Source organism: Globicephala melas, chromosome 1 (genome assembly GCF_963455315.2).
Source record: "Globicephala melas chromosome 1, mGloMel1.2, whole genome shotgun sequence".
In the NCBI taxonomy this organism is placed as follows: Eukaryota; Metazoa; Chordata; class Mammalia; order Artiodactyla; family Delphinidae; genus Globicephala; species Globicephala melas.
In genome coordinates this window covers 29,659,941-29,687,851 of record NC_083314.1, presented here as the reverse complement: position 1 = coordinate 29,687,851, position 27,911 = coordinate 29,659,941, and the positions used below count along the sequence as shown (strand labels likewise).

The window sequence follows — 27,911 nt, the reverse complement described above, 5'->3', positions numbered from 1 at the left end:
TTTTAAAGGCCAGGTGAGGGGTGGGTATCGCAGGGTATGTGATCAGCTCATGCACAATTCTCTGGTTCATTGATAGTGAGGTAACAGAGCAGGGTCACAGGGGTTAACATTATCAATCCTTAGGCTTCAGGAGGTGTGGGGGCTATGTGCTCATGGTCACCAAGTAGTTAACACCTTCCATTTGGTGGGGGGGGGGAGGGGTTCACATCTGTAAAACAACTCAGGAAATGTGCATCAGATACTATTATCTAGGTACTTCAGAGAACAGCTAAAGCAGAGGACATGGCGGAAGGGCATGCCCTGGGAAGGCCCTAAAGGGTCCTGCTCGGTTACACAATTTCCCTATATTAGGTTCACTGACCTTTCATTGTTTAGATCGTGGCTTTTGTATCCTACCGTCTTTCTCCCTGGTCTGTTTTCCCAGTAAGAAAAACTCATTTCTAAATTATTTCCTCTAGCCTCATTCCAACTTTCCTGACCCAGTTGGTCTCCTGATCAATATCCTTCCCCTGTCCTGCTTTCCACAAACATAAAAGAAGCAGTTATGATTATAATACTGTGAAAGAAAGAGGAGTTTCACAAACCTTTCTCTTTTCCTTCAGTGAGACTTATTCTATCTAGCCTTTCTATTTTTTTCCCTAATGCAATAGAGCAATTTAGCCTTTGGAAGAAATTTATTTTATTGTATGAACTTTAGTTAGCTTACAGTTTTTCTTTTCCTTGATACAACTTACTACTATTGCCCTTACTAGATATTCTTTAACACACATGTGAAAGGAAGATAGGCAGGCAACTTTTCGTAAGCTGGAAGAAATCAGGGGAGGAAAAAAGGGAATTAAGAAGATCAAAGGAGGGCTTCCCTGGTGGCGCAGTGGTTGAGAGTCCGCCTACCGATGCAGGGGACACGGGTTCGTGCCCCGGTCCGGGAAGATCCCACATGCCGCGGAGCGGCTGGCCCCGTGAGCCATGGCCGCTGAGCCTGCGCGACTGGAGCCTGTGCTCCGCAACCGGAGAGGCCACAACAGTGAGAGGCCCGCGTACCGGAAAAAAAAAAAAAAAAAAAAGATCAAAGGAGCTGTGATTAGTGAAATACAAAAGAGTCCAGGGCCTTGCTGGAGAGGTGTGAAGAAAGGCATGAAAAAGATATTAAGACACACAGTTTTTTATGCCAAGCACCAAGTCATACTGTCAGCTGAGATAGCTTGATCACTGATGAGAAAATGATGACAATACAAGGTGAAGTCACTTCAGACTGAGGGATTAAGAGGGAAGCAATTTGTAATGATCTCTTCAGACACACCAAATGTTAGCAAGTAATGTGTTCTCAATTTAAGTAGTGGCTACACAGGAAAAAAATGGTTTGCTTATTTATTTATTTACTTACTTTTTTTTGTTTGGCTGCACCGGCTCTTCGTTGCTGCGCACGGGCTATCTCCAGTTGCGGCGAGTGAGAGCTACTCTTTGTTGCAGTTCTCGGGCTTCTCATTGTGGTGGCTTCCCTTGTTGTGGAGCACGGGCTCTAGAGCACGCAGGCTTCAGTAGTTGTGGTGCGTGGGCTTAGTTGCCCTGCAGCATGTGGGATCTTCCTGGACCAGGGATCGAACCTGTGTCCCCTGCATTGGCAGGCAGATTCTTCACCACTGGACCACCAGGGAAGTCCTTACTTACTTATTATGACTATATTTTTTAGAACAATTTAAGGTTCACAGCAAAATTAAGGGGAATACAGAGATTTCCCATATACCTCTGGCCCCATTATCAACCACCCCCACCAGAATGGTATATTTGTTGCAGTTGATGAACCTACACTGATACATCATTATCACTCAAATTTCATAGTTTACCTTGTTCACTCTTGGTGTTGTACATTCTGTGGGTTTGGATAAATGTATAAAATTAGGGTATCATACAGAGTATTTTCAATGTCCTAAAAATCCTCTATGTTCTGCCTACTTACCACCCCTTACCTCTGGTATATTTATTTAACAAAATAATTCAACATGGATTTCTTGGTTGGCCTTTCAGGATATTAAATATGTGAATTGCTTTGCAAAATTAAATTTTTAAACTTTCCACACACTTAATGGTTTAAATAGGGACTGACTACAAAATAACCATCACAGTCTACAGAAATTGAATAACATGAAGAAAGTTAGGTGGCTGCAGTATCCATGGTGAGAGGAGACACAAGCCCTGAACTATCAGATTATTAAGAAAAAGAATATCTAAGTGCTTAGATGCTAAGTTGCCTTGGAGCAGAGGAAAAAAAACTTAGGTGGAGTAAATAGAAGAGGACTCAGGTCCTCCTGTGCCTACAATTGTACTAATAGGGCCCCTAAACACTGCCCAGGTGCAACCCCTCTCCTTAATCCCCACATCCACTGGGGGCTGCTGAGAACACAGCAGCCTCACATCTCAGAGCTCCTCTAGTTAAGTGTGCCCTCGCAGGTGTACCCTCATCCATATCTGTGATTCCTGTCTCCCTGCTGAACTTCTCTTTTCTCCCTTCCCTTCCAAAATCTTCCACAGAGCCCACTGGATCTGTTTTTTGGTAGGCAAAATTTCCAGTATTTTTGCTTTACTTATTACATTTCCCCTCAGACTCCTGGCCTTAGCTTAAACCTGAGGACAGCAGCTCTCTTGCAGCCTTCTCCCACAGCTCAAGTATCTCAAGATTGGGAGTTGCCATGGTACCCTTACTCTACACCGAAACTTCCAGCCCTGTCTCCATTTTTATGTGCAAATCATTTGAGGTTACTTATACTACTTATATCACCTCTGTCCCCTCACTGTGGTCATCAATCAACTTCTAGGCCACTTCTACCCAATACTGAAGACTTCATAATCTTTTTTCTATACCCCAGCCCTGACATCACACTGAGTGACTATCAAAGTTTACATTGATGACCCAACCAATTCCCTAGCCTGTTAGTTCCTAGAACTCTGTGCTTTCAATCCCTTCCACCTCCATCATACTTCAGTCTCCAAGTCCCATGACCACATCTTGGACCTCGACCTTGTCATTCCACAGAAGTGCCTCATCTACGATAATAGTGTTGGATTTAGGACTCTCTGTTCAAAGCCTCCTAACTTACTAGCTCTCTCATTCAGTTGCTTCTCCTACATCTATTCTTCACAGGGAACTCCAACTCCCCCCATTTATCAGTCCTCTCTGTTTTCCTTTCATCCCATCCAACTTAATTGTTATTGTTCATCAATCCACATAATACTTCAACTCCTTGCTTTCTATTCCATCCAAATGGATGGATCCCACTCTGCTTGATTCCAGTGGTTTTCTTCCTCTCCATAGAATCCAAGCTGTTCAGTGCTACAATGAAAAAAATATAACAAAACCTCAAATCTTGGGGCCACTCTTAATTCATGGTCTCAATCTTCAACTGTATGCTATTCACCAATACTTCTACTTTATTGATTAAGAGCCTGTGTTCTGGAGACAGATTGGATCCATCTGAATCTTGATACCAACTCCAGCACTCACTAGCTGTGTTACCTTAGGGGAGCCACTTAACTTCTCTGTGCCTCAATTTCCATATCTGTAAAACAAGATAATAAAGTATCTACTTCATATGGCTGCAGAGAAGATTAAATGAGTTAGAGCAATGAATGAATGATACATAACAACTTCTTGTTGGGTTTGTACATTATTATTATTGTTTCTTTAATTGGATTTCTGTTTTATTCTTTCTAGTAGTTATTTTTAACCTTTATCATGTGTTCCTTCTGCTTAGAACCCTCTTCCTCCTGACCCACCCACACTTATTTGGCTGACTCCCACTCAATCTTTCAGTCTCAGGTTAGATTTCATTTTTTTCTGAGAAGTCATACCCTATCTTACTCTGTAACCCTACATTTGGCTTAAGGGTCCTTTCTCCGTACTCTCATAGCTGTACTTCCCCCACCATGCTATTTATCACTGTGTTATAATCGACTGTAATCCCCTTGAGAGATCTAGATATATCTTGCTCTTGGTTGTATCCTTAACATCTAGCACAGAGCTGGCACATAGGAAAAAATCAATATATATGTGCTAAATAAATATGTGAATAATATTTGAAAAAATGAAGATCCAGCCAAGACTGTGAACTCCCTTGGGGCAGCCATTATGTATTATCTTTGGATCACTTTTAATGCCTAACAAAGATTCTTGTAATACTTAGGAATCAATAAATATTTTCCAAATAATCATTTTTCTATATCTCTTGAAAGTTGTTTTTAAAATTCCAAAGGATTCATGCTCTTTATCAATTTGCTTCTTCTCTACATGTCAAAATAGTTTCATTCTTCAACTCAACTGAAACATAGTCTTCTCCAGTAAGCTTTTACCAATCCCTTTGTTCTGGCTATCTATTGCTGTGTAATAAACTACCCCAAAACTTAGTGGCCTAAAACAACAATCTATTATTACGCCTCACAGTTCTGTGGGTGTTCTGCCATGTACCAGGGGCTGCAGTCATCTGAAGGCTTGACTAAGCTGGATGTCCAAGATGGCACACTCCCATGGCTGGCAGTTTGTGTTGGTTGTTGATGGGTGAAACGCTCAGCTGAGGCTCTTAACTAGAGCAACTGCATGGGTACTGTCCATGTGGCTTGTGTTTCTCACACATAACAGCCTCCAGATAGGTACTCTTCTTATATGATCACTGGCTTCCAAATGGCAGGAAGCAGAAGCTTCCAAGCCAGCTAAGGACAATGCCTGGAAACGGCTCAGGTGTCGCTTCTACTGCATTTTATTGATCAAGGCTATCACAGGCCCTCCTGGATTCAAGAAAGTGAAGAAATAAACTCCACTTCTTGCTGAAGGAGTGTTGAGATCAAATAACAGAAGAGGTATTGTTATGACCATCTTTGAAAAATACAATCTGCTAGATCCCTTAAGGCAAAATTAATCCCTTTCTTGTATGTTCTGTAAGATTTCCTTTAGTCCTTTTTTTTCTTTCTTTTAACATTGATTTCCACCTCTGGGCTGAGAATTATTTTGCAGGGAAAGGTATCTCAATCTATATGCACAAAACATTGGGTAAATGGAATAAAATTATATGACTAAAACATATAATTATTTAAAAATTATATATAAATGTTTTATGATTAAATTTATTATATATATATTTTAACCAACCCATATATGAAATCCAGATACTGTGGGGGATCTGCAAAATTTTTATATAAAATCTACTAAACATTGATTAGTTTATATGTTTGTCTCTTCTTGAACTAGATTAAACTAGATTGAACTAGATTGACACCTGAACTAAATTAGGTGTCAGTGGGCCTGAGTACTTAGCTTGACAATCTTTAGATCCCTAAAATCTAGCAGATTAAATCATGCATAACAGATGCTCAATATAATTTGGCTTGGTTTGGTTATAAATTTTATTTAAAAATGTAATCTCTACCATTCATTTATACATTCAACAAATATTGATCAGGTACTGATTATGTTGCAAACACAATGGTTTTGGGCAGGGATAAAATGGTGAGCAAAAACAGTTTGCAGCTTAGTGGGGTAGACAGATATTGATTATAGAATCACCCTAAGGATGTAAACTTTCAATTGTGATAAGCACTTTGTATTAGTTTCCTAGGGCTGCCGTAACAGAATACCACAAACAAGTGGTTTAAAAAATAAATAGTTATTGTTTCACAGTTCTGGAGGCTAGAAGTCTAAAATCAAGGTGTCAGGAGGGTTGGCTCCTTCTGAGGGATGTGAGAGAAAGATCTGTTCTGGGTCTCTCTCCTTGGCTTGTAGATGGACGTCTTCTCCCTGTGTCTCTTCACATCATCTTCCCTCTATGAGTGTTTCAGTATCCAAATCCCCCTTTTTATAAGGACTCCCATCATATTGGATTTGGGGGCACCCTAGTGACCCCATTTTAACTTAATTACTTCTGTAAATACCTTGTCTCCAAATAAGGTCACACTGAGTTACTGGGGTTAAGACTTCATCATATGAATTTGGGGGTGTCACAATTCAATCCTTAACATTTCTCAAAGGAAAAATCTGTAGCACTATGAGAACTCATAAGAAGGGGTTTGAGGTAGTTAGAGTGGCTGAAGAAGGCTTCCTTAAGGAAGTAAAGCTGAGTGGAGACCTGAGGATGAATGGGCATTTACTAGAAAAAGAGGAAAGAGAAGAAGATTGTTAGCCACAGAAATCTTTTGGTGAGGGAGAGCATGATGAGTACAAGCAGCTGAAAGAAGGCTAGCAAAGCTGGGGCAGAACAGTGATGTGATCTCCATAATGTAAAAATATTATGGAGAAAATCTTAGGCCTACAATGATGTCATTTTTCTCTGAGAAGATTATGTTTGCTTCTGTCAGGTGGCTGTGGTTACCAGCAATCCCAGATGAACATAATCCAATCAGGGCTAGAGATGATTCCTAAGCCTACTTTGGTCCTTTTGATCATTGATTTATTTCCAGTTTACCCTACTTCTAAGATATACCTGTTTAGGGTTCTAACCCAAAGCCTGGGCATTTATTAAACCCTCCTGAACAGGAGGTTGGGGTACGTGTCCTACACTCCAGATTTTGTCCCTCTAACTTCATGAATCTATCAAAAATTCTGTTGAAATTCTTTGCCTCCCCTGTAATCAGTAGATAACCTAGGTGTGGCTCCAAATGCCAAGTTCACCTGCCTGGGCTTTCTTTTTCTCTTAGCAGAAGATTTCGTTCAAATGACCTGTTTCACTATTACACCAAATGGCTGCTTGTGGAGAATCAATGGTCAAGAAGTCAGATGAATGCTGGTAGAATAAAAAGGAAACGACATTAATCGAGCACAATGATTATGATAACTAGCAGCAGAATGGTGAAAATGAAAAGAGATGGATAGATGGAGAAACATTACAGGGTAGAATTGGCAGAACTTGGAATGGATTGGATGTGGAGAATGAGAGAGAGAGAGGTGCCACAGACGACTCTTAGATTTCTAGCTTGAGCAACTGGATGGATGAGATGTCATTCATTGAGACATCCCATCCATCCCATGTGAAGAGAACTGACACAATTTGGGGCAAGGATCACAAGTTTCAATTTGTATCTGTTGATTCTGAGGTGCTTTGAGACATTTAAAAAGGTACATCAATTAAACATCTATATGCATGAGCTCAAAAAAGAGATCTGAGTGGGAGATGTAAGTTTTTGCATCACCATGGATGTGGAAGATAGACCAGGATGGAGGCTTAAGAAGCCCCAACATTTGATTGTCCTTCTTTGCAAGGGTGAAAGACAGAAAGAGGCAATGGCCAGAGATGTATGGCAAAAAACAGAAAATGAAGGAAATTTAGTGTTTCAAGAAGAAAGGTTAGTTAACAGTATTGAATGCTGCTGAAAATTCGAGTGTGATAATTAAATATAGATGGCGTTCTTAAATTTAAGTTGCTAGTGGTGAGGCATTAATCACTGCAACCTATATAAAGCTATTTAGGAGGGCAACGCTATAAAGCTTTGAGAAGACAATATACAAAAACGTTGTTATAATCTCAAAGTAGGGAAGGATTTCTTAAGCAGGACACCAAATGCATTAACAATAATGTAAAAGATTCTTAAATGTGACTACATTAAAATAGATTCTCATCATTAAAGATACTATATAGTTTAAAAAGCAAGCCACAGAATGGAAGAAGATATTTGCAACATTTAAAAATGACAGACCCTGTACTCAGATCTCTGAATAGCTCAAATGATCGATAGAAGAAAAAACAGACAACTCAACCGAAAATGGGCAAGACAGACACTTTACAAGAGAGGAGATGCAAATAGGTAATCAATATATGAAAAAGTGTTCAATCTCTTTATTAATAACTATTTATTTATGTAAATTAAATCTATACTCCTCCTCACCTTACCCAACCACTACTATGTTTAAAAGTTTGAGAACACCAAATGCTGGCAGCAAAGAACGAACTCTCAGAAGCTGCTGGTAATACACAAGTGTGATTCTAATTATCTGATTCAAAAGCAGACAAAATTAAATTACATTGCCTAGGGAGGTATACCTAAGTGGTAAAAATATAAAGAAGCAAAGATTGGTTATCACAAAAATCAGAACGTTTACCTCTAGGTGAAAATTTGGGGATTGTAACCGGGGAGGAGTTTGGGGGAGACATAGGAGATTAGCAATGTTCTACTTTTTGATCAGAGTGGCTATATGGGTGTTCGCTTTCTAATTATTCTGTAAACAGTACACATGGTTTATGATTGTTCTGTATGAAAGTTATATCTCATCATACAAAAGTAAAAAAAAAGGAAAAACCAAAACTTCCTTGAAAATTATACCACTTAATGTTGAGTTAATCCCATTATTTTTGCAAATGGTATTTTCCTGTAGTGATTGAGTAAATCAGTGTAATGACTGAGGCTATGACCACACATGATGTTGCATTTAGCCAGAAAAATTCCCTGTATTTGTGGAATCAGATAAAAATTTGAAAAAAATTGCTTTGATTCCTAGGTGGGATCATTAAATGCATGCTTCCTTGCCAAGAGGAATTTCCAAGTTAATGTATATGAAGCTAGAGAAGGTAAGACAATACTGAATAACGTGAGATGTTGTTCTAATTCTTTGACTTCTTCCTCCTTACATTTTTTTTCTTTTATTTTTAACATCATTATTGGAGTATAATTGCTTTACAATGGTGTGTTAGTTTCTGCTTTATAACAAACTGAATCAGCTTTACATATACATATATCCCCATATCCCCTCCCTCTTGCATCTCCCTCCCACCCTCCCTATCCCACCCCTCTAGGTGGTCACAAAGCACCGAGCTGATCTCCCTGTGCTATGCAGCTGCTTCCCACTAGCTATCTATTTTACATTTGGTAGTGTATATATGTCCATGCCACTCTCTCACTTCTTCCCAGCTTACACTTCCCCCTCCCCGTGTCCTCAAGTCCATTCTCTACATCTGCATCTTTATTCCTGTCCTGCCCCTAGGTTCTTCAGAACCATTTTTTTTTAGATTCCATATATATGTGTTTGCATACAGTATTTGTTTTTCTTTCTGACTTACTTCACTCTATATGAGAGTCTCTAGGTCCATCCACCTCACTGCAAATAACTCAACTTCATTTCTTTTTATGGCTGAGTAATATTCCATTGCATACATGTACCACATCTTCTTTATCCATTCATCTGTCAATGGACACTTAGGTTGCTTCCATGTCCTGGCTATTGTAAATAGAGCTATAGTGAACATTGTGGTACATGTCTCTCTCTCTTTTTTTAAATTATTTATTTATTTATTTTATGGCTGGGTTGGGTCTTTGTTTCTGTGCAAGGGCCTTCTCTAGTTGTGGCAAGCGAGGGCCACGCTTCATCGCAGTGCACGGGCCTCTCACTATCGTGGCCTCTCTTGTTGCAGAGCACAGGCTTCAGATGCGCAGGCTCAGTAGTTGTGGCTCACAGGCCCAGTTGCTCCGTGGCATGTGGGATCTTCCCAGACCAGGGCTCAAACCTGTGTCCCCTGCATTGGCAGGTGGACTCCCAACCACTGCGCCACCAGAGAAGCCCCTACATGTCTCTTTTTGAATTATGGTTTTCTCAGTGTATATGCCCAGTAGTGGGATTGCTGGGTCGTATAGTAGTCCTATTTTTAGTTTTTTAAAGAACCTGCATACTGTTTTCCATAGTGGCTATATCAATTTACATTCCTACCAACAGTGCAAGAGGGTTCCCTTTTCTCTACACCCTCTCCAGCATTTACTGTTTATAGATTTTTCGATGAAGGCCATTCTGACCGGTGTGAGGTGATACCTCATCGTAGTTTTGATTTGCATTTCTCTAATGATTAGTGATGTTGAGCATCCTTTCATTTGTTTGTTGGCAACTCCTTAGATTTTAAAAAGAAAAAAAATTTTAAAGATGCACTGTTAGATTTCATTAAAAACCTCAACTATCTAAATTTAATTTAATGCAAATATATTACTATCCGTGTTTTCTTTAAAAGAGTTAACAAGGTCTTTTAATTTGGTCCAGATGGCACCAGTTTTTCAGGTGCTCTATGCTCATCCTGTATTAGGATATAAGAAAGTGTGTGTAACATGGGGTTTACTTCCAATATCTTAGATATCCGAGTGACTAAATTTGCACGTGGAAGAAGCATTAATTTGGCCCTTTCTTATAGAGGACGACAAGCCTTGAAATCCATTGGCCTGGAAGATCAGGTACCTTGTTAATGCATTTTCCTTATAGAAAATAATATCTGCTGTTTTTCAACAACTGCACGGTCTTGATTTCTCCTAGTTCAAAGCACCACTTAATGCCAAAAAAACCTCTGCATAAGAGCTCATTTTACAAAGGTTTTCAAACTTCTATATTTCACAACAGGGTGAACATTTCACACTTGAGGCACCTGGGGGGACCAGAGCAGGTTGTGGGGCAGGCAGATACTGTATCAGATGGGAACTCGATCATCACTTCTGACACTGGGCTCTCAACAGTATCGTGAACCTCTGCCTACAGAAGTGTGATCTGAGATGGCATCCAGGGTGAGAGGAGGCGGGCGAACTCTGTTCTTTTGACTACTTAGGTCCATAATCTTTTATCCACAACTCTGTACTCCAGAAGTTCTGGGACTAGAAAGCTTTTTCATCACCCGCTCAGCAGCAAACTTGACCTGATGTGAGGCTCTTTATAGGCTTTTTAAAAAAAATCTCATTTCGTGTGAATGTGTTTTACTAAAGAAATATTGTGTTAGGGGTGGTGCCCTAGACTCCTCTGTGTGTCATATAATAACCACATATGCACTACATTGCCTATCTAAAATTTGAAAACTTCTGAATTCTGAAACCAATGAGCTCTCAGTGTTTGGATTGTGTGCCTGTTGCAGATTTTCCTTATATGGATTCAATGTTGCCAAACTTCTCACTATCATGTCTCTTGGAAATGTGAAGAGAAATAATATATTTTTATTGATAGCACTTTTGCAACAGTGTGTCTTTGAAATGATATATAAGTCAATATAACTGCCATTTGCATTTCCACATTTTTCTTAGGCATGTGTAGGAAAGCACTTTGCACTGGATTTCAGGAATCCTGGGATTTACTCCTCATGCATTACTCTCTTTTGTGATCATGAGAAAAATAACTTAATCTCTCTGACAATGAACCATTTCTTCGCTTGTAATATTTGCTTTAGACCAAATAAACTTGATGTCTATTCTAAAATCTAAAGGTTAAAAAAAACCTAAAAAGTAAAATTTGCAGGAACATAGTTTTTATTGATTTTCTACCATACTGTGTTCTCATGGACCTTTACATTTTTTGATTTTTGGAAAATACTTGAATAAGCACATTTTAAAATCGATATTTATCTTATTTGCATGATGCCACATTATGGAAATTGAAATTGATATTTCTGATTTTATTTCAGATTGTATCCCAAGGTATCCCCATGAGAGCAAGAATGATTCACTCTCTTTCAGGAAAAAAGTCTGCAATTCCCTATGGGACAAAGTCACAGGTAGGTTTAACTAGAGATACTTTTCTTGTAAAATGGTAATAACTGAGTCTAATGTCTGGAACCTGCTACTTTCTTGTTGGCCCTGCCTTTCTTCTCTAACCCTATCTTTGACATTGCTTGCCTGTTTAGAATGCAAGAACATATACTAGTTAATTCATATGAGATGCTTAGAAAGGGCCCAGTCCCTAATAACCATTCAATAATGGTTATTATTGTTATTGCTATTAGGCTGTTTTATGCCTCTATGCTTCACTCATACTGGCCTGGGATGCCCTTTCCCTCCCATCTCCTTTCAACTAGATAGAGATTACCATGTATTTATTGTTAAGCATACTATGCAAGAACAACACTATGCAAACTTAAGTTTTATGATGCTATTGCCTCCCCCTGACTCTCTTGCCTCCAATTATTATTATTCTAGTTGTAATAGTTATAATGGAATTTATAGAATGAACTAGAAATGCTTTCAGCATTGTATAATTTCTCAAACAGAGGCCAGATGATGATGTAGTGTTTAAGAAAGAAAATCCATTATCCTACTTTGTGTTTTTCTTCTTATCTTTGAAATAGTAATGTACAGAGTTGGGCAAAGTATTTTTATCTGATTACACTTTCTTTCTATGTTTATTTCTTTGAGAGAGAGAATGAATGTACCATAAATCTATCAACCATAGAAAAACCCCAGCTTACTTTATCCAGCAATGCCTCATTTTGCAGAGCCCAAGTGAGGTTCATATTCTTCTGAGTCTCTGATCCTCTGCAGAGCGTCCATTGTAGGTAGATCAGCACTTCTCAGACTCACCTGGGATCTTGTTAAAATACACAGTCTGATTCTGTAGGGCTGGGGTGGAGGCTGAGTTTCTGCAAGCCAAATTCACCCAGATGGTGTCCATGCTGCAGGTCCACAGACCACACTTTGGGTAGCAAGAAATAAAGCACATATGCTCATGGGAGTAAGGTCTTTGTGGATCTTGTGCTGATTAAAGAAGCTGAAGCACCTCATACTCATTAGGGTGGCTACTATCAAAAAATAAGTGTTGGTGAGGGTGTGGAAAAATAGGAACCTTGTACCCTGTGGGTGAGAATGTAAATTGGTGCATCTACTGTGGAAAACAGTGTGGTGGTTCCTCAAAAAATTAAAAATAGAACTACCGTATGATTCAGCAATTCCACTTCTAGGTATATATTCAAAAGAACTGAAAGCAGGGTCTGGCAGAGATATTTGAACACCCATGATCATAGCAGCATTATTCTCAGTAGTCAACAAGTAAAAGCAACCAAAATGTCCATTGATGGATGGATAAACAAAATGTGGTATATACTAATGTGAGATAATAGAAAAAATACATACAGGTCTCTGCACTGGTTCCTGACATAGGGCTCCTAAAACCCTTGTAATCTTCTAAGTGATAAAAACACTAGGAGCATCTTTTGTTCTAATATTTGGTCTTTGGTTCCTTACACAGAGTTTCTAAATCCCTTGGAATTTCCTGGGTGACAGCAGTGTCTTTCCAGGTAACTCTGGATGGACTCCTGGATGGGGGCTGGTCACCAGAAAGACCAACTCATGATTAGAAGCTTGGAACTTTCAGACACAACCCCCATTCTCCAGAGCGGGGAGTGGGGCTGGAAATGGAGTTAATTATCCATCATGCCTACATGATAAAGCCTCCATAAAAATCCCAAAAGTATGGGGTCCAGAGAGCTTCCAGGTTCATGAAGACATGGAGGTACTGGGAGAGTGGCACATCCAGAGATGGCAAATACATACTTTATCCTATGCATCTCTTCCATCTAGATGTTCATCTGTATCCTTTATCATATTCTTTTATAATGAACGGGTAAATGTAAGTAACCTGTTTCCCTGAATTCTGTGAGCCACTCTAGCAAATTGATTGAACTTGAAGAGGGGATCATGGCAACTTCTGATTTATAGCTGATTAGTCAGAAGCACAGGTGACAAACTGCATTTGCAATTGGCGCGTGAAGGAGAGGAATGGTCTTGTAGGGCTGAGCTTTTAACCTGTGGAATCTGACGCCATCTCCAAGTTAGTAGTGTCAGAATAAACTATAGGGTGCCCAGCTGGAGTTGCAGAGAATTGCTGGTTTGAGGAAAACTCCCACATGTATATGGTGTCAGAAGTGTGGTGTGTGTGGTAATAGTATGAGAGTAAAGGAGAGACACATGGAAGAGGTGTAGGTTTTCTATACAACATAAAAAGGAATACCATTCAGCCTTCAAAAAGAAGGAAGTTCTGATATTCTACAACATAGATAAAACTTAGATAAACTAAGCTAAATAAGCCAGTCACAAAATGTTAAGTACTATATAATTCTGCTTATGTAAGGTATCTAGAGTAGTTATATTCATAGAAAGAGAAAGTAGAATGGTGGTTGACAGGGCCTGGAGGAAGGGAGGAATGGGGAGCTATTATTTAATGGGGACAGAGTTTCAGGTTTACAAGATGAAGAGTTCTGTGGATGGATGGTTCTGATAGTAGCGCAACAATGTAAATGTATTTAATGCCATCGAACTGTATATTTAAAAATGGTTAAGATGGTAAATTTTGTGTGCGTTTAAAAAGTAATTGAAGGGCTTCCCTGGTGGCGCAGTGGTTGAGAGTCCGCCTGCCGATACAGGGGACACGGGTTCGTGCCCCCGTCCGGGAAGGTCCCACATGCCGCGGAGTGGCTGGGCCCGTGAGCCATGGCTGCTGAGCCTGCGCGTCCGGAGCCTGTGCTCCGCAACAGGAGAGGCCACAGCAGTGAGAGGCCCGCGTACCGCAAAAAAAAAAAAGTAATTGAAAAGTAAAACATCCCAACGACTAAATGGGAATGAGGGGGTAGTGGGGAAGGACTAAAATTTTCTATTTAATGACTTTTTAGAAATAATAACCTGCTTATTTTGGCATTATGAAAACTTAGGTACAGAATCTTAATACATGAGCCTGGCAGGGGAAGGAAGGGAAAGAAAGTCCACTGACCATCCATAGTCAGATAAATGTCTTCAGATAATTAATATGTCCTGTTTAATTGGCCCCAAATTGAGCTTGGTGCTATAAGAAAGAAAAGAATTGCCTCTTCTTGATAGGCAAGTAAGATTTACACATGCAAGTCAAGTATAAACTATACTAACTAAATGTATCTTTTCTGGAAGCAATAATTGTCTTCCTGTGCTATGCTAGCCATGCCCTGTGCTAGTTGCTGAGCAACAGGAGAGGAGCTTGCAACCTGGGGAGGACAGATAGTTATCAAGTTCTTGTGAAAAGAACTCACCCGAGTGATGGCAGGGGCACTCAGCTATATGGTTCAGAGAGGGAGGAAAGCTTTCATTTTCAGAGAAGAGAAGGTGAGGCTTGAAACAGACATTTTGTTTAAATCTTAGATTGGCAGCGAAATAGCACTGTTCCAATCAAATGACAGTCTATCTATGGAGGGACGTTGGGTGAGACCAAATTTCTAAACAATGTAAATTTTTAAGTGTCATGTGTGTCCAGTGATGAGAAAACTTGCAAAGAATCTCACAGCAATCAGCAGCTTTAGATGCATTGACTCCAACCACCTTGGAGAAAGAAACAGGCTGCATGATCACATGAGGTCAGCAGCAAGGGAGAAACAAGACAGGTTTCCTTACAGACAACAGCCAGCGAGCATGGTGTAGGAGGCCCTCAGAGGAGTGCTGGTAGTACTGCTGAGTTGCACTGTTTCTTTTTGCTGAAATGAGAGCGACTCGTAATAGTCATCCCACCTTTCTCTTGGATTAACATTGTGCTGAGGAGGTCCAATTCAGCATATCCATCCCTTCCCCAGAGATTGAACCAATAAAGTATGAATAGGTCAAGGAGTAAGATATGGTTCAAAAATAACAGGGAAGCTAGATGAAAAGAGTGACTTGGACTTGAGGCTAAAATTGACTTCCTTACCCTCACAGAGAGAGAAAGAGAGAGAGAGAGAGGAGCAGTTTTATCACCAATGACTCCCCAGGAAGTTGAAAGTGTTGGTGGGAGTTCTCATTTCAGGGCCTTCAATATGGAAGGAGGAAATGATCCTTCCCCATCAATCTTGCCATTTCTCAATTCTTAACAATTGAGTTAATGCTAAATTTATAGCTTTGCATCACTGTCTTTATACTGGAGTCGAACATGGGGTCTCCTTATCTTTTAAGAACTATATAAAATTGCTTTGAATTGGTCGATTCCACAGACTGTGGAAGTGCAAAGCCATCCCCATGACCCCAGGATTCCTTCAAATGCTCAGGGAGCCTACCTACTGTCCTATGGACTTCTTGGTGTCCACTCCCTCTCCTCTAGTATTGGCTGTGTACCATGATGGCCACACATGAAACTCACCATTTTCCATACAGAAAGCACTCATTCAAAATACACATGAATATGCTGAAGACTTGGGGGTCATGGAAGGTCCACCTTGCACAGGACACAGCAAACAATTTATAAATTTCTAGTGTGTACAGTTTGACCTCTGAAATCCTTTCTATACCCCCTTCTCTGAGCCTCCCTCCCCCAGCTGTTATTTCTCTGCCCTTTCTCCCTTGTGGTGACTGTCTTACTGGTTCCTCCCATTTCCCTCCCCAGTTGCCAAATATCAAAATACTCTCCAATATACAGAGCAGGTCAGAGTTCCTCCAATTCTTCTTGCTAAACTCCTATACCCAAAATATAGAAATGGTGCCCCCTTACTAGAACATTCTCATTTGAAGGCTTTCAGGACTAGAATGTAAACATTTTTTCCTAGCATATTTGAAAAAGTCAGCACTGCAACTATTGTCTTACGAATCTCCAAAGGAGATTATCCTACTTATTTCAGGTTTGGTTACAAGGGCCACTTTATAGCTCTTGACTTGTTTGTTCTTATTCTTACTTATTCTTCAAAAGATAAGCCTTTTAGAATATGTATTGGAGAAGTGAAGCTTGATGTGAGTGACTCTAACTTTTGGTTATAATAAGATACTGCTCAAAGATATGGAGTAGATTAGACCGGGACTCTCCCTGGCCTTCCTGCAGGACCGACATGTCTGTTGGTTCCCAGATTATTAGTTCCCAGATTATCTCAACTAAGCCTGAAAGGAATCAAGTGTAAGGGAAAGAATATTTTCCTCGCATTAATAAGCCTTTATAATTTGAATGTTTCCTAATATACTTTGAATAACAAGTGTGGTTTCTATGGAAATGCAATGATTAATAATGTAGAAGACTCGAAAACAACCATGAGGCAGAGAATGAAGACATCCCTGTTAATTTTAATTTATAGCAAAGACACAGGAAGCTCCTCCTCAGTCACTGCTTCTGTATCATGACCAAGTTATTTTTACACCATGTATAGATTTAGCTGTTAATTTTAAATGCCTATATTTGAATGAGGTGAAGATTAATAAATTACCATATTTGTGTTAAATGTTGTAATGTCCCATAATTTGGAAAATTATATGCTTTAAAATTTTAAAGCAATAGACTTGCCCTGAATTGCAAGACTGCATTATGACTTTCATGAGCTCTAGATAGGCACTTTTGCCTTTGTGAGACCCTTTCTCTATAAAACAATAAATATTGAAAATTAGATTGTATGAGTGCATTGATATAAAGATTATATTAATCTTGAATATAATCCAGACTGGATTCATTCTTATATATACTCATTATATTTATTTTTCTTCTGATTTTAAAATAAACTAAAATTAAAATATTTTCATGAATCCCTGAAAATATCATGGGCCCTATGCACTGTTCTGACCGTGTCTCATGAAACAGTTGGCCCTATGAAGTCAGAAACAACCAACACATGTCCCAGCTGGGTTCCACCTACTCCTAGCAACCCTCACCCCACCACAACCACACCACACACACACACAGCCTTTCACACCGAAATGAAGGCTTTCAAAGTAGTTTCTTTGGGAAATAGTACATTTATTCTAGTAGTGCTGTCATTTCTGAAGTTTTTTACACAGCTCGATTTAGAGACCTAAGATGAATATATGAGATTTATGTTTGATTGTTAAAACTATCTTAGTGAAACTAATGTTTTTGCTACCAGAAAAAGGTTTGTTTTTTATAGTATCGAACCTAAGTTTAAACGTGAACATTGTATAACATGTATTTGATTAAAGTGTTTATAGAAAAAAATTACTTAGTTAAATGGTTATAAAACTGAGCTTGCAACCTTCTGCTAAATGATTAATATTTCCTATTGCTGAGTGAATAAAATAGAAGCATATTTGTCCATTCTTCAGAAACAAACAGTATCTATTATATTTTTCTTGCAGTATATTCTTTCTATAAGCAGAGAAAATCTAAACAAGGATCTATTGACTGGTAAGTGCAGTGCTTTATTCACCAGTTGTCACTTTCTGTAAAGCACATGAGACTAATGATTGTCACATGATTTACTGAGATTTGTTTACTATTCCTTTTTGGGGGGGTTATTAAGAGCAAGACTATGTACAATACAAAGTGTTTCTTTAAAAGTAGAGGGCTTCCCTGGTGGCACAGTGGTTGAGAGTCTGCCTGCCGATGGAGGGGACACAGGTTCGTGCCCCGGTCCGCGAAGACCCCACATGCCGCCGAGCGGCTAGGCCCGTTAGCCATGGACGCTGAGCCTGCGCGTCCGGAGCCTGTGCTCTGCAACGGGAGAGGCCACAACAGTGAGAGGCCCGCGTACCGCAAAAAAAAAAAAAAGTAGTGGTGATGCATCTTCCAGCATCTCTTTTTCATTTTATCAGTGGTCTAAATAAAAATCATTTGTTCAGCGTGTATTGAATTCCTATTGTTTTCTAGGCACTGGATTGAATGAGTGCTCACTCCTCAGTGAAGAACTCATGGTCTAGTGGAACAACAGATATACAGATGTAACAATTTTCAAAGAGACAATTAGATTTTCTTATCAGAAAGATGAAAAGCAATAGTGTGAAGGCTGATAGAGGGCTGAAGATTTTAGAGTATTATGATAATCCCTGTGTGCAAAAACAAGGCCCTGGACTAAAGCTATAGCCAAGTGGTTGGGGGGAGGTATAGATTCAAGATATTTGTAGGAGACAAAACAGATTCAGGGTTTAGGAGGTTGAGAAAGAGGAAGGGGTGTATAAGCCTGAAGATGCTCATGTAACTAAAAAGACCTACCTATTAATTGAAAAGTCCCTGGATTGCAAATTAAATTTGTAGCTTGGATAATCAATCCAATCACATTCCATGTAGCCCTTTATCATAGTTTTTTCTCTTCTTCAGCATTTGTACTAAACAGATTCATTCCATGCAAAGCATGCCATTAGTATTTCTACTTTCTTTTAAATCAATCAATCCCTCAATGCGTTCCAGCAGCCTTGGATTTTTGGAGAGCAGAGGTTCCAATGATTTATCTGTGTTTCTCCTCAGTCCCCTACCCAGGGTGAGTTTGCAACATATCTGTTGAATTGAATTCAACTGGGAGGAGGAGTGATAGGGAAGGTCACTCTAGTTGATTCACCAGGTACTTAAGATATAGGGCTTAGTATTCTTATTTCTACTTCTTTACTTGTAGTTGTAAGACTGACTTTTGGATGAGTAGATAGGTGGGGGTGGGCTAGGTTGCTTGATATATTCATGTTGATCTTAAGAAAAGAAACTACAAAACAGATTTTTGAAAAAGTAGCATAGTGGACCTAAGATAATCTCTTAAGAGTATCCTATGAATTTATTGATAAAAATAATAGACAATATTCACTGATGCACCAGACACTATGTTAATTGCTTTATATTGCATCAATTTGTATAACCCTCCAAACAACTCTGTGAAGTGGGAATTATTTTTACCTCAGTTTTATAGATGGTAAAGGAGGCTTGGAGAGCTCCACAGAGCAGCAGATTACACTGCTAATAAGTAGTAGAATCTGGATTTGAACTTGAGTTTGTCTATTCCGAAGTCCATGCTTTTAACTATTATGGTCACTGCCTCCAGTATTATATATAATATATGAAACACCTGCTAATAATAAGGAGATCCAATCTTGCATGCTCCCCTGTTTTTCATTAAGGGTGCACTGCACAGCATGCAATTTCATAAATGACATAAATATGTTGATAAAAAGAATGCTGAATCTCTTGACTCCTAAAGTTTGTTTGACATATAAAGTTCTTTTACACAGCTCTTATTCCTTTACATGGCATCAGATGTGTGAGCCACCCATTCCACAGATAAATGCTCATTCCTTCTAATAGAAGAGCCTCACCTCTGAAAGTACTGTAACTAAGTCACTTCCCTGAATCAGCTTTTCATGTAGGATTGTTTCATAGTTTACTATTTGGTGGGCTATTAATAATTGTTAAGTAAAACAAACAGAAAAAGTATATGTGGTCAGGTAAATTTAATAAACCCTGCATCAACTTAGTTTTAAAAGTCTTTTCTTACAGTACTTCTCAGGGCCTTTATTCTACTAGTCTGCAGTGTGGATTTTCTAGAGCAATGCTGTCTAAGATGCGACCACAAATGCCAGCCACATGTATAATTTAAAACTTTATATTAACCACATTAGAAAACCTAAAAAGAAATAGGTGAAATTAATTTTAATAGTATATTTAACCTAATATATCCAAAATATTATCATTTCAATGTACAATCAATGTAAGAAAGCTACTCATGAGACATTTTATTCTTTTTATTTTTTGGTACTAAGTTGTCAAAACCCAGTGGGTACATCACATCTCCATTCAGACCAGCTGCATTTCAAGCACTCTAGAGCAACATATATCTGGGGACCAGGACAGCACAGCCAGGAGGGTCAAAGTATGAGCATTTCTCTAATGACTGACCACAGAACAATTATTTTGGGGAGCATATCACAGGACTAGTGTTCCATGGAAAATTCTTTGGGATGTATTACTATACATCTAATTTGAAAATAAAATAAAATTTAATTTACAAAAAGGTTGATTCCACAAACACATTTTGTGTTTGTATTGATAAAAGACACCCATAGTGGTTCAGGTAAACTCTGACTTCTCCAAGTTATTTGTCAAAAGGTTTCTTAAACATAGATCAGTCTTAGGCTTATCTCAGATTTCAATATTCTAAAGCTTCTAATCCCATGTCCAAGAATCTTAAAGTCTTCAGACCCCAAATCAAACTCAAGCAAAGCAGAACAAAAAAAAGACAAAACCTGAGATGAAAAGGAGAGATAAGTACAGAAGTCAGACTTCTGGATTATTTTTCCTAATTTTTTTACTTTGTATGATCTCAGGCAAATTGTCTTTCCCTCCAGGATCTTGGTTATTCCATTTATAAGATGAAGAGTTTTGAAATAAATCATCTCTGAGGTCTATTCCAGCTCTAACACCTGCATTCTGATTTGTAGCTTTAAGAACAATAAATAACCACTAATTATAGATCTCCTGCCCATGAGAACTAATAGGAACAAAAATAAATTTACTACTATGATAAGAACATAATTAATAATTCAGAAAACGAAATACACTATAGATTGTTAGCAGGCAAAGAAAGCACTAAAATAATTTGATTCTACTTATTAAGTTTCAAATCTTCTTACTCATTTTCCCCTAACTGTTGCAGTGTTTGATTACAAAAAGAATTAGTATCAATAATCTATATTTATGACCAATTGAGCTAGAAGTCTAGAGGACTTGCTAAAAAGAAATATAAAGTCAGACATAGTATGAGAAAGGAAGTTTGATTGAATATTTCCGATCACAAATTAAGCCTTAAATTGGGGAAAACTTTTAAAATATGTGATGACAGCTTCTTTCCTAGGGTGCCAACAATTACAGTGATATAAGAATTTGCATAATGGAATTAGTTTTTTTTTTTTTGAGTTGAGGATAGTTGATTTTTATTTATCTCTTTTGCTACCAAATTATCCTGGAACATTTGCCAAATAGTTGTCAAATTACCTTTTAACTAACTCATTTTTACATTGGTAAGAATAAGTATCTCTATCACACTGTTCTCAGAAAATGATTAATATTTCAATTTGATTAAGTGAAATAAGAATTGGAATTTCATTTCTATTAGTTGTCTTTCTTTCTTTCCTCAGCTGTTGAGAAATATCCCAATGCAAAGGTGCACTTTGGCCACAGGCTGTTGAAATGTAATCCTGAGGAAGGAACGATCACAGTGCTTGGGTAATCACCGGTTAGCCTTTTGACTTCAGAGGTGAAGGGTTGACGTGGAGAATTGTACCTGTAAACTTTGTTCTCTGACTCTTTTGAAAGAATTAAATGATAACTAACAGGGTAATTCAAATAGTTTCTAGAATCAAGTAATTTTATATTGAAAATAGGTCTTAGATGCCTTCTGAATACTAGCACCAGTGATTCTTCCTGATTCTACACTAGTACACTAGTAACCATACTCTGCTTCAAACACTCTCCTCCCTTGAAACAGATGACCCTCCGCTGCCCTGTCTCCTCCCCTCTTTCTGAATACTGTTTGTCTGCCTCCCCTTGGCCAACTCCATTTCCTCTAGAGTTCTAAACCTCATATCCCACTCGTGGGATATGTCATGGATTCACAGTTCATTCAACAACTACTTGTAAATTCACATTTCTATGATTAACATCTCCAGGCCAGGCCTTTTTCTTCATTCTCAATCCTTATTTCAATCTTAATCAATATTAATTTCCCATTAAACACCTTCACAACTACTTGCCATAATCTCAAACACATCTAAAACCTTGATCCTCTATTTGTCACCAAGCATCTCCCATTCCTGACTTCCCTAGTACTATTACCCAAATAATTAAAATCATCCTTGATGTAGCCCTTTCCATATTTTCTCCCACTAGACCTATAAACATGCACCAATCATTCATTCTTTCTGTTTGCCTCAGAGCCTATGTCTTCCTTCTTCCTGAGCGCCACAATCCTTGGGCTCTCATCCCCACACATGCAGGCTACTACAGTCACCTTGTCCCCATTTCTTTCCCGTCTGCACTCTGGCTCCACTGCAATGTTTCCACTCCTAAGTAAGTTATCTTAAATTACTACTCTTTATACACCATCTCCCCAATGGAAAAAAATTGTTTTCTCCCATTTGCCAGAATAATGTATTTAAACCTTTTGTCTTAACATTCATTCTCTTCTCCTCCCTTCCCAATTGTATTCTTTTCTTAAATTCATCTTCTGATCCCCTCTGTTCAAGACAAATGTGTTGCTCCTAGAAGATTCTGGTCACATCCCTGTGGTTGTTCATACATTCCCTCCATTTGAAACACTTTGCTTTCTTTTCAAGGTTCTCTTCCTTCATGCAGGGAACTCAACTCTTAGTCATGCTTCTGTGGCCTAGCATGTCTTTGTTAATCAGTATGGTTGTGTGTTATCCTCATTCTCATAAGCAAACCCATGACTGGGACAATTGTTATCTTCATTTTATAGCTATCCACTCAAAGCTCTAAATCAGATAGGTAAAAGTGAGTAGTGGCCCCATTAAGTCACTACTTTTTATACCCAATAGAGGTACTTCATCATTTTCACCACTAGGCTTTTTTTTTTTTTGATGATTTATTTTATTTTTCAGACATGAGAACGTTGCCAAAGATGTCACCTGTGACCTCATTGTAGGATGTGATGGAGCCTATTCCACTGTCAGAACTCACCTCATGAAGAAACCCCGCTTTGATTACAGTCAACAATACATTCCTCATGGGTTCATGGAATTGACTATTCCACCTAAGAATGGGGATGTAAGTCCTTTCCCTTTCTTTTCTTCTTTCTACAACTCTCCTCCTCCCCCTGCCCCGTATTAGTATAGAAGCATATTCTAGTGCAGTTGTTCTCATAGCATATCTTGATCAAGGCCACAAGTATTTTGTAATTAATAATAAATTGGAATGTACAGGTATCTCTTTAATAATATCACTCTCACTCCCTTACCTTTTGATATGTTTTCTTGAATGGAAGAAAGGAGAGGAATTACAACTACCTTATTGGAAACACACAGGGGATTTGTCTTACACAATAATATCATTTTTCTATTATCTCTTGGGAGAAAAAAATTGGGTTGGGAATCAACTATGTATACTGACAATCCAGAGTTCTTATACTCATGATTAAATGCAAAAGTTATTAAATAAAGTGAACAGCAAGTTGTTTCAAAGAGATTTGCATTGCATGTTTCTCATTCCCTCCTTCCCATGTTAAACCGTATGTGGCCGGAGGGAAATATGTAGTATGTATATTGTGTATTGTCATAAACAAATAAATGTAGGAATTTAATAAGGAAAATTAAAACACCAACAGAAGCAATGAGGATCTTGGCTTATCAGTAATGAAAAGTAAACAGCATTAGTTAAATACTTGATTTGCATATAAAACATATTTTTAAGGTACTGATTTAATCTATACTATTTGAAATTCAGACATCTATGAAATAGTTTGTCAGTTTGGGATAGTGGTATTATATACCACTTATATACTAAACTATCAGCCAGTCAAATCCATATTTTAACATTTCGTTGTCTTTCTATTTCTTCCTCCTGGTTAAACATGGATTTACTAATTCTTCAATGATATTTTATGGTCTTCAGGTGGGTCATATTCTAATGGCCCAGGATCTGATAATTCTGGATTATAGGATTCTGTTGAAAAATTGTCCCCAGTTTGAGTGGGATCATGCCTACTAGTGTAGATTTAAGATAGCCATTTATTTACAAGGTGTTCCTATTTAATAGTAATGATTGGTGGTTTATAGAAAGTTTTTACTCTTTTAAGAAATGCTGTTTTGACATAGTAATGTGACCAGACATGGGAATATTTTGACATGGCCCAAAAACAATTCTATGAAACTTTTTCTCCACTTCTTTCTTTCTTCCTTCCTTTCTTTTCTTTTTCCTTTTCTTCCTTCCTTTTTTCTTTTTCTAATGTAGCAGACATTTTCACTCCATCTCTGACAGGTGGAGTAGGAGGGAGAGATTGGATGAGTGACAGAGTTGGGTGAATATTAAGGGAGTGCTTTTGGGAATTATGTGGGAGCTTATCTTAAAGCTGTTTTTGCACAGCAAGCAAACTGTCTTGCTTAGACTTTATGTGTGGAGGGACTTGTAGTAAGAAGACCCATGGGAATTATGACAAATCTGACCTTGGGACCACTGTTGCATAAGGATATCTATTGAGAGCGTGACTTGGAATAAAGAACCTGAAAATTTAAAGAGTTGTTTTCTAGGGTCATGAAATATGTATGAATATCAAAATGTTTTTGGTATCATATTTGCTTTATCAACACCATGCAGAATAGGTCAAAAGATAGCAAGAGGGAAGCAAGGAGGCTCACCTCATCCAGGCTGGTGTCCTATTACCAGTAAGGCACCATGCTCATTTGTTCCCCCTCCACGTTGCTCAGCGTGCTCACCCTCACCAGCAGCCACTGTCCTTCACTGCTATCTAATCTACCAATCCCTTGTTTCAGCCATCCCAGACCCACAATCCTCTTACCCGACCAGTTTTTATTTCCTAAACTTCTACCTAGGCACCAAATCATTTTGTCTCTCTACCACTTGAGTTGTTGTTAAAGAGAAGTTTTTGGGAGCTTTTCATATGTATATATCTTGCCTATTCAACTGCTTTGTGAGATCTTTGGTGTCAAAGTGTTATTCACTTATTCATCTCTTTGTCTGTGTATTGGGTTTTCTTTGGGGCTCTGGGGTTAAAAAAGCCGGGAAGAAGCAGTTTCATCTCCTAAGACACAAATAACTATAAAAAAGTGTGAAAATGTTAGCTAGGAGACTAAGATGTACTTTCTGTCATCTTTTTACTACCATAAGACATATACATGGTAGGTGCTCTCTAAACATTTATAGAAAATAATACAAACTTAAAATAGTTGGGAAATGGATGGCATATTCTTATATATGTAATACCCCTGGGAACCTCAGTGGTTTGGGTCACTTGGGTCTTTGGGTCAATTCATGTGCCCAAGCCATACATACCTACTCAGGTGGCTATTGCCCTGTAGTGGCTTTGCTAAAGAGGGAGCATTTCTCTCTATCATTTATGTTGTAGTAAACAAGCAATAAGAGGCTTGTTTGTAAAATTTTGTTTTGTCCATGAAATTTAAACTTAGGATCTTTCTGTTTATACAAATAAGTACCCAAATAAGGTAAAAAATAAAGTAGAAAAATATTACACATATATACACACATCCACAGCTTATGTGTGTATATAATATACATTTTATATATGTATGTATACATATTTGTGTATGTGTATATATGTGCGTGTGTCCGAAATAGAGGAGAGAGAGAAAATGAATATCTTACAGCATGTTCTCAAATCTTCAATTATACATGGTATCAAAAACTCACCTAAGCCTGAGTTTATAAAGACAGAACACAAAGTCTTTTCTAAGAAAACTTCTGCTTTACATAGCAATGGATGTGCACATCACCATGCATATGACACTGATTTAAATTGCTGTGGAAACAATTATAACATAAACAGAATCATCGTGTTTAATTTGTTAATGCAGATGTGCTACATTAATGCACTAATTATATATTCCTTTTTTCCCTGCAGTATGCCATGGAACCTAATTATCTACATATTTGGCCTAGAGATACCTTTATGATGATTGCACTTCCTAACATGGTAGTGTAAAATTTCTTATCAACTGTAATTTTGCATATATAATTAATGTTTTTCGTTACTTACTTTTATACTCTGTATGCATGAATGTAATCAACTTCATCATTGTTTAGTCTATTTAGTGATTATATCTGAAACTCTGGGGATACTGAGGAAAAACCTGAAGGAATCCAAACTATTTACTTTGGAGAGGATATTTAACATATATGAATGACTAATGGGGGTTTATGTGTGGTGGTACCTGACTGCCATCTTCCCCAAGACAACACAGGAAGAAATGGTCCCGAAATAAAGCCAAAGAGATTTAGGTTATATATTAGGAAGTATTTTTCATCCTTTAATATCTGTAGGACAACATTGGAAAAATCATTATCTCAAAAGAGCATGGCTGTTCTTTCATTAGAAAGAAACTTTTTTGCTATGTTAATATATAATATATACATATATATAGTTATTATTATTATCTATATTATCTATATAGATAATATAGACAGATATACCTATTGATATTTCTCTGGTTGGTCTTTTACTTTCTTTTTTTTTTTCTTCACTTATTAACAGTCCTAGGGTCTAATGCCTTAATATCATAACATCTTAAATGGAACAACAATAAAGAAAAAAAAGAGGAGAAATCAAATCCAACCAACCTATTAATAATCTAAGAAGTGTAATGTTTGCTTGGTGAAAATATCTTGAGTTTACAGTATAAAATTCTCCTGATAACCAAGAAGCTGGGGAGCACCTTGGGACTTGACGGAGCTTTTCCTTGGGAGTGAGGGAAGAAAGAGAGGCTGCCTTTCCTGTCTGCTTGGACATTCTTCCCAGAGGCCCCTGAGCCACAGCAAGCGGTCTGTGATTTAGGGGTCTGCCTTAGTGCCAGCATTGCCTGGCCCCCTGATCTCTCTCACACTGTTCCTCTTCTTCTCACAGAACAAATCTTTCACGTGTACTTTGTTCATGCCCTTTGAAGAGTTTGAGAAACTGCAAACTAGTAGTGATGTGCTGAATTTCTTCCAGAAGTACTTTCCGGATTCTATCCCTCTAATTGGAAAGTAAGTCTCAAGATGTGCAATTGTGCCTTTTGCCCCACTGGTTTGAGTTATTCAAAGTTCAAATAAAGGCTAATGCACTTATTTCCGTTTTTGTTAAGCATGACTAATCATGCAGTGACCTGGACAGGAAGCCTAGATTACAGCAAAAGTCCAAGAAGATCTTGTGCTGTGAACAGGAATTCTGAAAAAATCCAGGCCAGGCCAGTTTCCCTGGGAAAGACAAATCACCAATGTCCCTGGACCTTCTATGTACCCTGAGCAGGCGCTCAGTCCCCTTAGGGCTTGTCTGTGCTTCCTTCTGCTGGTGGGAACACAAATCTATATGAAGGCAGAAATAGCTGGCAACCTCAAGTCTCAAGTCCACCAGTTGCTAGCTGTATAAGCTTTCCTATGTCTCACGCCCCTCACAGTAAAATGGTGATAATAGTAATACCTGCACCAAAGGGTTTTTGTGAGGAGTAAAGGGGATCATGCCTATAAATCATTCAGCACATATAAAGTTCCCCCAAATTGATAGCTAATTGTATTAGCTGTCTGGATTATCAGTCTCAGCTCCTCTAGCCCATATCAACTTCCCCTTCATATGGACCTTGTCATTTGGTCTCACTCAGTGCCTCTCTCCCACTGTCACTCCGTCCTGGAATCCAGCTCACTTTCTATCTCCAGCGATGTCTTCATGGAGGCAGCACAATACTGCAGAAAGAGCAAGATTTTAATACTGCTCTTGTCCCTGACTTCCCTGAGTCTCAGATTTTTCATCATTAAAATAGACATCAGGTTACCTAACTTTTAGGGCTAT

The 27,911-nt window shown here is 38.4% G+C and overlaps 1 protein-coding gene across 1 annotated transcript in view; it reads left to right on the top strand.

The window, feature by feature from the left end:
* Positions 1 to 27,911, top strand: part of KMO (kynurenine 3-monooxygenase) — a 53,653-nt gene that overhangs the window by 11,516 nt on the left and 14,226 nt on the right. Inside the window, 8 exon segments of the mRNA XM_030868590.3 lie at positions 8,474 to 8,543; positions 10,088 to 10,185; positions 11,394 to 11,483; positions 17,761 to 17,809; positions 21,517 to 21,604; positions 22,999 to 23,164; positions 25,992 to 26,063; positions 26,991 to 27,112. Of these exon segments, the coding sequence (XP_030724450.1) occupies positions 8,474 to 8,543; positions 10,088 to 10,185; positions 11,394 to 11,483; positions 17,761 to 17,809; positions 21,517 to 21,604; positions 22,999 to 23,164; positions 25,992 to 26,063; positions 26,991 to 27,112 (755 nt within the window).